Below are 11,345 nucleotides of genomic sequence, written 5' to 3'. Positions count from 1 at the left end.
AAAACTACCCTAAGATTTCATCTCACCCCAATTAGAATGGCGATTATCAAGAATACAAGCAACAATAGGTGTTGGCGAGGATGTGGTGAAAAAGGAACACTCATACATTGCTGGTGGGGTTGCAAATTAGTGCAGCCACTCTGGAAAGCAGTGTGGAGATTCCTCAGAAAGCTTGGAATGGAAACACCATTTGACCCAGCTATCCCACTCCTTGGCCTATACCCAAAGGACTTAAAATCAGCATACTACAGAGATACAGCCACATCAATGTTCATTGCTGCTCAATTCACCATAGCCAGATTGTGGAACCAACCTAGATGCCCTTCAGTTGATGAATGGATAAAGAAACTGTGGCATATTTATACAATGGAATATTACTCCGCAATGAAAAATGATAAAATTATGGCATTTGTAGGCAAATGGTCGAAATTGGAGAATATCATGCTAAGTGAGATAAGCCAATCTCAAAAAACTAAAGGACGAATGATCTCACTGATAAGCGGATGAGGACATATAATGGGGGGTGGGAGGGGCTAGCATTAGGTTTAGGGTTAGGTTTAGAGTTAGGCTAAGGAGAGCGGTAAGAATGAAGGAAAGAAGGACTGTGTAGAGGGAAAAGAGGGGTGGGAGGGGTGGGGGGAGGGGAAAAATAAAATAAACATCATTACCCTATGTAAACGTAAAAAAAAATAATAAAAAAATAAAAAAAAATATTAAGCCTAAAAAAAAAAGAAAAAGGCAAAAAAAAAAAAAAAAAAAAAAGAAATATTTAAGGGCTTGGAATGTAGCTCAGTGGTAGAGGTCTTACCTAGCATGCATGAGGCCGTGGGTTGAATTCCCAGCACCCCAAAAAATAATAAATAAATATTTTAAAACACTATGTAAATTCTTTTTTTTTATTAATCAATTTATTTTATTTATTTTTTTTTCCTTTTTTTATTGTAAACAATGGGATACATGTTGTTTCTCTGTCTGTACATGACGTAAAGGCATACCATTTGTGTAATCATAAATTTACATAGGGTAATGTTGTTTGATTCATTCTGCCATTTTTTTCCCTTCCCCCCTCCCCTCCCACCCTTCCCCTCCATCTATACAGTCCTTCCTTCCTCCAATCCTGCCCCCCTCCCTAAACCCAACTCCAACCCCAACACTAACCCTTCCCACCCCCCATTATGTGTCATCATCCACTTATTAGCGATATCATTCTTCCTTTGGTTTTTTGAGATTGGCTTATCTCACTTAGCATGATATTCTCCAGTTTCATCCATTTGCCTGCAAATGCCATAATTTTATCATTCTTTATGGCTGAGTAATATTCCATTGTATATATATACCACATTTTCTTTATCCATTCATCAATTGAAGGACATCTAGGTTGGTTCCACAATCTGGCTATTGTGAACTGAGCAGCTATGAACATTGATGTGGCTGTATCTCTTGTAAATTCTAAAGTACAAATTATGTAATAAAATGTATTTAGAGATGTCTAATTCTCATCCCTGTTCCTAACCCTAACCTACATTCTCTTCCTGTACCATAGGTATACATTTTCTTAGATTTGCTTTATGTTTTCAGTTATTTCCCTCAAATACAGGAACATTTATTTTTATATTGTATGTTACCCCTTCCTTATAAGAGGTTATATTATGTACATTGAGCTGTGCCTTGCTTTCATTTCTACTTAACGCTACATATTTGGGTTCACTCTATAGAAGCATTTAGTCATTTTCTTCATCCCTTTTACAGCTGCATAGGACTCCATTTTACTTGTATTATCCAAACTTGGTTCAGTCAGTCTCCAACTGATAGAAATTGGAGTTATTTGGATATTTTGCTATTAAAATAATAACATAATATGCTACTATGTTATTTCTTTTTTGCCAGTAAATTACTGAATTCAAAGGATGAATATATATTATATTTTCCTTGCATTTGCATCAGTGATGATAAAGGGGTAAGGATCCTCTCACGTCATATGGGAGAGAAGTTTTCCAAGATTATGCTCTAGCCTTAGTCCTTGAACCTCTTTGGAGTTTTGTTTAGGTCCAGATAACAGGACTCAGCTAACTTCCATATCCCAAAACATTTCTCACAATTTTTAAAATATTAGTTTCTGAGCTCCATCATTCTTTCATGTTTATGATATCTCACAACTTGAATTGGCAGAAAGATCTAGAAACCCATGTCAGTTTGAAGTCTTGCCTACTTTTTAAAAACTTACCTGTAAGACTGAGTTTTGTCATACAGTGATATCTTGCCTATGTTCCTTCATACATAAAGTTTCTATGTATTTCCTCATTTACTGTTGCTTGTTTAATGATTTTATGCATACATATTAATTATATATAATGATTATGTACATTATATATAATCATATACATAATCATGTGTTATGTATATAATGTATTGTGTATGTAATCATATGTATATGTATAATCATATTCATAATCATTATGCATATAAAATTATACATGTGTTATATATATATATATATATCTCCCTACCTACCTGTTAGGTTTTTAAAAGAAAAAAGTAATATTGACTATGGTTTTTATAAACAATAACTTCAATTTTAATGTGTAGTTTGTGATACACAGTTCTCTCATTTCTATTCATCCTGTTTTGGTTTTATTTTCCATTTATTTGGTTCTCAGAAATATAGTTCTCTTCCACAACTGTGATAGAAAATGCATTTTATTTTTTGATGGAAAGCATTTTAAATTTTTAACATTTTGATTCAAATATAATTTATTATAATTTGTGATATGAAGTGTATACCCAAATTTATTATTCACCATACCAACATCCTATGGGATCACCATTATTTAATAATAGTGTTTCCTTTGCCTGTTGACATTTTGTTTTGCTTATTTGGTAAGTACCTAAAAATTAAATGTAAGAACTCATAAAAAAATTTTTATATTTTACAGAGAATTTCATGCACTTTCAATTTTTATAGATTTTTAAATCACAGTGAGACAATTTTCAATGCAATTACTTTCAGTTTTGTTTATTCCAAAAGTTCAGATGCCCTTAGCATTTTTCACTGATACCATACTAAAAGTATAAAAGTAGTTTCAACTTATTCTTCAGTGTTTTGTTATGAAGGTGCTTATCTTCATAAGTAAAGTTTAAGCATGATTTTCAAGAAACATATATTGAGAAGATATTGCAGATTATTGTTGGGCCTTCTCATTCAAAACAAGGCATCATTTTCTCATATTCTTTTAGATGAAATGGCCTTCCTTAAAAACCTCCTCACAGCTTCTATAACTTCCTTGTTCCTCAGAGTATAGATGAATGGATTGGCCATTGGAGTAATAACACAGTAAAACAGGGTCAAAACTTTGATAAGGTCTTGAGAACCGTTCCCTGAGGGCTGCATATAGATGTAGATCCCAGGTCCATAAAATAAAGACACCACCAATAAGTGTGACGAGCAAGTGTTGAAAGCTTTAAGTCTCCCAGAAGTGGAAGGGATTCGAAATACAGCTCTGGCAATGTGAATATAAGAGATAAGAATCATGGAGAGGGGACCCATTATCAGGAGGGTGGCCACAACTGCTAAAATAATTTCATTGACTGTGGTATCCCCACAAGCCATCTTAATAAGACCAGGCAGCTCACAGAAGAAGTGGTCCAGTACTTTGTTCCCACACAGGGGCAGCTGGACTGTGAGTGTGGACTGCAGCAGTGAATTAGCCAGACCAGTGAGCCAAGCAATATTGGACAGCTGTAGGCAGAGCTTATGGTCCATGATTACAGAGTACCTCAGAGGCTTACACACAGCCACATAGCGATCTAAGGCCATGATACCAAGCAAGACACATTCCGTACAACCTAGCCAATGAAATATATAGGCCTGGGTCATGCAGCCTATATAAGTGATGTTCTTGTTGGGCCCACCTAAGTTGAACATCATTTGAGGTACTGTTGTGGTGGTAAAACAGAGATCCAGAAAGGAAAGATTGGTAAGAAAGAAATACATGGGACTTTGGAGTTGAGAGTCTAGTTGAGAGACTACAATAATAGCAATGTTTCCCAACAATGTGAACGTGTAAGAGACCAGGAGGACAAAGAAGAGAGGAAGATCCAGCCATGGATATTTGGTAAGGCCCATGAGAATAAAATCCTCTGGAAGACTTTCATTCGTGTTTTTCATTGAATTTTGAAAGAAGGTACCTGCTAGAATCAAAAGAAAGAAAAGGTTGATTTTAACTTATTCTGAGTTGGTAAAAGTTCTGAAAACACTAGAAAAAATATATTTCATGGGGGAGAGATAGTATATAGAAATCACAAAAATAATATTGGATAGAATAGTTATTATAATTAACAATGTAAAGAAATATTTGAAAAGTTCTTTCAGTACAGAAAATGGTTTCACTTTTTTTCCCCTAAATCAAAGCTCTATGTGACAGATTAGTGGACACTAGTTGTCATGGCTTTTCTCTTTGATGAAACAAGCCAGTGGAAGGTGGTCAATGTATTATTCTCCAAGACACCTAGATTTAGTCAATCAGATGCTCCTATTCAGGATTTGAATCTAGTGAAATGATGTAGAGAAATGAGGAGAGAGAAAGGGATTGTCGTAAATTCAGAGCAGCTAACTTCCCTATAAAGTTCCACAATGACAATACCAAAAGATGTGTCCTACACAGTCCCTTCCTGGGGTAGGATCTTGTTTGTGCCTTGCTTCTCGTCATTTCTATTTTTTTTTTTTTTTGCCAGTTTTGTTCTTCATTCTTAACATTGATTCTGTGAACTACCATTCTTTTGATATTCTATTTCTGCTTATGTTATCAGAATTACTTTTCCTCATTTACCAACAAGACAAATACAGAAAATGGTACAAGAAAGTGAGTTGAAATATTCTGCAGGTGTCTTGTGAGTCAGAGAACTGAGGAAGATAGACTGGGACTCCAAGAATTAGAATGAGAATCTGTAGGGTATCCAAAATGTTCAAGATTCCACATCCCCCACCTTCCCCTTGTAGCCAAGGCGGTCTTCCCCTTTGATCTGATAAAGTTATCTTGCTTAAGATTCTATATCTTTCAAGCAAATGAAAAGACAAGTCACATACTTGGAGAATAATACCTGCAAAAGATATATCATATAAAAGACTGCTACATATATACAAAGAGTTCTGAAACTCAACAATAACAAAATAGACAACCTGATTTAAAAATGGGTCAAAGACCTTTACACCTTTACTTCACCAAAGCAATACAGATGGCAGATAAGCATATGAAAAGATACTCTACATCACATGTCATCAGGGAAATGTAAATTAAAACAGTAATGAGATAGCAGTACACACTTATTGAAATGAACGCTGACACCACCAAATGCTGGCACAGTTGTGGAGCAACAGGAACACCCATTCATTGCTAGTGGGAATGCACAATGGCACAGTTACTTAGAAGATAGTTTGGCAATTTCTTCCATAATTAAATAACTAAACATAGTTTTACCATATGATTCAGCAATTGTTTTTTTGGTATTAACCAAAGAAGTCAAAAAATTATGTTCACACAAAAACTTGCCCATACATGTTTATATGCTTTATTCATACTTGACAAAACATGGAAGTAACTGTGATGTCCTTCAGTGGGTGAGTGGATAAACAAACCATGGTCTATCTAGACAATAAAATATTAAATTCAGCACTAAAATTAATGCATTATAAAGCCATGAAAAGACATGGAGGAAACTTAAATGCATATTACTAAGTGAGAGAAGCCAATCTGAAAAGACTACATACTGTATGATTCCAACTATATAACATACTATGAAAGACAAAACTACGGAGAAGTAAATTATTCAGTAGATGAATAATTGGAGTACAGAGAATTTTTATGCAGCGAAACTACTCTTTATAATCTTATGATGGTAGATACATATTATTATAAATTTTTCCAAACCCATAGAATGTACAACACCAAGAGCAAACCCCAATGTAAACTATGGACTTTGGATGACGATGACGTGTCTATATGTTGGTTCATCAGTTGTAATAAATGTACCATTCTGAAGGGCAAGGTTGATAATGGGGAAGTCTATACATGTGTAGGGGCAGGAGGGTTATGGGAAATCACTGTACCTTTTGCTCGAACCTTAAATTGCTCTAAAAAATAAAGTCTTCAAGAAAAAAGGTTATACCTACTCACTGAGAGGAATATAGGCTAAAAGGAAGTCAGTGCTCCTCAAAACCCTCTCCATAGTAAACAAGGTTAAAACCCTCCAAGTAAATAGGGTAAAATTCCGGCAGGCTTTGTCAGGGTCAGTTACAAGACAATCCTGAGGAAAAGGTAATTCATTAACAACAACAACAACAAAAAAAAAAACTGCAGGATTTTGCTCATTTAGGGCAGAGATTTGGAGACTGTATATGGGAAAGAATTCTGAGATTGCCTAACCAAAGAAATTAGATATAAACTTATCATAACCAGAGAGACTTATTTTGATTTACTGGCTAAATCTATGAAGTGGTTTTAATTTTTTTTTTCTGTTAGGTAACTAAAATACAGTCTTTAAAGTATCAACTTAAGGGATGTTGATTTGCCAGAACTCCTTTAGTGTATGATAAAGTTATATGTAATATTTATGTTAAGTCACTTAATGTGAGCAGACTGGTGATGAGGACAAGATCCTTTCAGTTACTTATGAACCAATGCATTCACTCTTCATTATTTCATTTCACTCTTATAGGGTTTTGCCTTTATGCACTTATTTAAGCTATTTCATCTTTGCTTTATAATTGTTTAATTAAAAATTCAAAATACATATTCATCTCTCTCATTTTCATAGGTTTTGATTCTGTAAGCCTTTAGTGGATCCAGGAATCAGCATTTCCTGCCAGTATTTCTGATGATTCAAGTGACCTTTGGATCACAATTTAAGAAATATTCATATCTTAGGAAATTATTTATTCAATAAGAATAATTTAATACTTATTATGTATTAGTGACTATTTTAGGTGCTGGAGATACATAACTGAACAAAAATAGAGATCACTCTCCCAGATTTTAAAATATAGTTGGAAGGGTCAGAAACTAGAACATAGGCAAATAACTTTATAATAGTTCATGTGATGGACAGCACTAAAGAATAACTCAGCATAAAGGGGGATAAAGTATGGTAAAGGGATTTTAAAATTTTATGTAGGGAGAGTAATGAAGTCCTCCCTGAGTAAATTTGAGTAGCAACTGGAATGAAGAGCGGGAACAAAGAGAAAAATGAAGCATGAGGAATTTTTTGGGTAAAGTTTTTTAAGTGGAAGGTACAGCATAAATCCTGAAGCAGAGATGTTCTGGATGTAATTGAGTAGAAGGAAAAATGTCCTGCAATAATAATTTAATATAATAATTGTATCCTGCCTGTCAGAACAAGCAAAAGTTATAATTGTCCATATAGAAAAAAAAATTAGAATAGAAGAACTGATAGAAGGTTGTAAGAAGCACCAGCACAGTGGTGAAAATCTGTAATCCTAGTGGCCCAGGTACAAAAAAAAAAAGAAAGAAAAAAAAGGTTCATAAGAATTCCATTATCTTTCCAAACTGTAAGTCTTCAATGACTCACCAATATACCTCATGTCTCCAAACCCATCTTCCAGATGGTACAAGAATCCTACGAATGGAAGAATCTAATTTGCTTTACATCTCCTCTACCTCTCACCTAGAAAAAATTGTTTTTGAACACTTCATATCTGAAGAGCAAGGTAATAACTATAAGAAATGACATAAAAGAACTAAAATGTATGAAAATTAACATACCAATAATTCCCAAAACAACTGTAGTCTCAAATTCAGAGAATATATTGGTTCACTATTCAGTTATTTATTCGTACATTCATTCATTAAATTAATGTAGCTTATACGTATTCCAACCTTAATGCACTGTGTTAAGCACCACTGGATGAGAAAAACAATCAGACCCATTATCTGTTCCAAGAAAACTTTGCACCAGGACCTCTCTTCATGTACTAAATAACTAATAATAATTTAGAGTGTGTTAAGTGTGTGGTATGGTGGCATATATCTATAATCACAGCAACTTGGGAGGCTGAGGCAGGAAGATTGCAAGTTTGAGGCCAACCTCAGCAATTTAGTGAAAACCTAAACAACTTAGCAAAACCCTGTCTCAAAATAAAAATCTAAAAGGAGTGGGAATGTAGCTCAGTGATAAAGCTCCTCTGGGTTCTATCCCTAGCTTAAAAGAAAAAGAAAAGAATGTGCTAACTGTTATCCTAGATGTACAGAGGTAAAAGAGAAAGAGTGTTTGGAGACACAAGAAATTACTTGTAGGTAAGGATCTAGAAGGTGGTGGAATCATGAAAATAAAGATCTTGAGAATTGGACCTAGATTTCGGGTAAATATAGCCTATGCATTTGTCTCTACCTATTAAAATGTCACTAAAAGGGTAAAATAGGTACAAATCATAAATAAAAAGAGAAAGAGAAAGAAGATAGCAAGAAAAAGGAAAAAAAAAAAACAGTGCATTTCAGAGAGTTGATGAGCAAATCTGAGAGAAACCCTAGAAAGACAAAGGAATCAGAGGACCCAGACCCCCAAAAGTGATGGGTGTGATATGAAATTGAAAACAAGAAGATTGTCTGAGAGACTAGCTCCAGACACTCAGATTCTTTCATGTTATCAGATTCTTTCATGTTATCAGATTCTTTCATGTTCATGTTTCTTGTTTTCCCCTACCCTGGATGAAGTCTGGAATAAAGGCACTCTGGACTGGGGGACACCAGGCAAACATAAGAACAGCAGTAAATGAAAACAATGAAATTGGAACTATTAAGTGGCAGTTTGCTTATCAATTTGTGAGACACCTTACTTTCAAGCCCTCTCAATTATCACAACATTGATAGTCATGCCTAAGCTACACAAGATTTTGGAGGATTTGTCACTTGCGAAACAGTGGCTAGAAAAGACCTACAATTTCAAATGAAGATTTTTGAATGAAAAGCTGCATCCATATTTAATTGACCTACAGTGAAACCCATCTACCACCAGCTCCATATATTCATGTGTAGCTACTAATTAGCATTTCAGTTTCTCAATTTGAAATACTAACAGGCCAGGTTAACCAAATATCTGAGGAAAGCTTCTAATTAAAAGACAAAACACCACAGTCATGTATAACCAATTAGAATAAATGAAAAATTTTTAAAAAGATAAAAAAAAACATGTGGATAAAAAATAGAAAACATAACTCAAATATAACAGACTGTAGAAAGGAGAAGACATCTGAGGATATTACAACAATGAAACATGAATAAAATCTCTAGAAATATGAGTGCTGTTTTTAGAATATGAAATCACAGTTTAAAGTAAGAATATGATATAAATAAAAGATTAAATAAAATGACCGAAAATTTGTGGAGAATTTTCAGAAAATAGAACAAAAAGAAATGGAATGCAATAGATAAAACATTAAGGAATCAAACCAAGAAACAGGTCAGGTTTTAAGGGGGTTAATTAATAACACTTCTTTCCTCTGAATTCACAGCACATGAAAAATGGACACACATGCCAGAGACATGGAAATCAAAATGTTCACCTTATTGTTATTAGTGCTAGTTGTGGTTTTACTCATGCAAATTAAATCATCTTGTTTTCCATCTTGCTTCCCCATCTGATTGATACAGTTGGACAGTCATACTGCACACACACACACACACACACACACACACACACACACACACATACCAACCATATTAGAGAGAGATCTAGAGCAAAATGGAGGAGCAGAGCAAAATGAATCCTGAAAACTAGATTCAACCAGAGAGAAAGAAAGTGACTAATTCAAGTATGATCAGTTCTATCTGTCCAATTTACTGTGTTGGTCGACTTTCTATCACTATAATATAATACCTGATATAATCAACTTATAAAGAAAAAAGGCATATTTTGGCTTACAATTTCAGAAGTTCCAGTCTATAATCAGTTGACTTTGTTGCTTTGGGCTGTGGCAAGTCAGCACATGGTGGCAAGAACATGTAGCAGAGTGAAACAGCTGACCTTACAGCCAAGAAGCAAAGAAGAGTGCAGAGGGGACTAAGGTCACATAATCCCCTTTGAGGGCACACTTCAAAAACCTAAATATCTCCCACTAGACCCCACCTCTTAAAAATCCCACTAACTCCCAATTATATCACCATGGGAACCAAGACTTTTATTCCTGGGTCTTTGGGAAACATGCAAGATCCAGATCACAGCATGTACTAATCAGAAAAATTCCTCTTCCTTTCTAGAAACTATGAATGAAACTACAGGAACGATACTGAGAACATTAGCTGGGATACTGGCATTGGAAATCAAGAACAATGCCTGGGTATAAGATAGAGGAAGGAGTTAAAAGAAACTGAAATTTTAATCTGAGGTGCTAGGAAAAAGGAAATGCAATGAACAGAAAGGGACACACATGTAAGGATTGTGTATTTTAATTAATTTAATTAAAAAAAAAAGATCTCTTTCAAAAGGTAAATTTTGGGCTGGGGTTATGGCTCTGTGGTAGAGCCCTTGCCTAGCATATGTGAGGCACTGGGTTTGATCCTCAGCACCACATAAAAAATAAATAAAATAAAGGTATTGTGTACATCTAAAACTAAAAACAAAGTTGTTTTTTTAAAGGAAAAAAAGGTTAATTTTACGTTTGACCTGTAAGGATTAGCTTGAAGGTTCATCCCAAGATGGATTCCTGCCTCTCCCAGATACCTCTACGTCAATTTAACCAGTTATGCATTTGCAAAATACCATAAAACTACCTGAATCCATTGCTAAGATCTTTTGTTGCAGCTGTTTAACCACCAAGGGCAGGGACTTGGACACACATAGAGGTAGAGACACTGGCAAGGAAATATATATAAAACAGAGAAGATAATAAACTATAATTGAAAGAAAGTCAACTATTTGATTATAAAGTAACAGAGGGAAAGAACAAATCAAGATTCTGTCCCCTCAGAAATGTTTTGGTTCACTGGTCATTGTATTGTTTGATACTAAATTGATCTTTAGAGTATTGGCTTTTAGAGAATTGGTGTTTAGTGACTTGACTTGCCTTTTAATTTCTTCTTTTCTTTTAGATAACTGGATCTTTTGAACATACTTCTGAGATGGAGATGAACAAGCTACAGCCATTTGTTTTGGCATGAGAATTCAGTTAGCTCACTGAAGCATCTTAGCCTGACTGATCTCCCACAACTCAGAACTCTCATTTTCTCTCTTAAAATGAAATAATCCAGTCCCCCATCCCCCTAAAAAAACCAAAAACTGAAACAAAACACCCCAGGCTATCTAGTTGGTGTTGGTGGCCAGAGACATCACAAGAACAT

General features: G+C 34.7%; 1 protein-coding gene across 1 annotated transcript; it reads right to left on the bottom strand.

Annotated features, from left to right (window-relative positions):
* Positions 1–3,220: 3,220 nt before the first annotated feature.
* On the bottom strand, positions 3,221–4,165 carry LOC124988540 (olfactory receptor 2B11-like). The gene has a single exon (XM_047558101.1). The coding sequence runs from the start codon at positions 4,163–4,165 to the stop codon at positions 3,221–3,223; it is 945 nt and encodes a 314-aa protein (XP_047414057.1).
* Between the last annotated feature and the right edge of the window lie 7,180 nt (positions 4,166–11,345).

Source organism: Sciurus carolinensis, chromosome 7 (genome assembly GCF_902686445.1).
Source record: "Sciurus carolinensis chromosome 7, mSciCar1.2, whole genome shotgun sequence".
NCBI lineage: Eukaryota > Metazoa > Chordata > Mammalia > Rodentia > Sciuridae > Sciurus > Sciurus carolinensis.
This window is presented reverse-complemented; position numbering and strand designations above follow the sequence as displayed.

Excerpts from the sequence above, each read along its gene's own strand:
- LOC124988540 (XM_047558101.1), bottom strand. The coding sequence starts at position 4,165 with ATGAAAAACACGAATGAAAGTCTTCCAGAGGATTTTATTCTCATGGGC.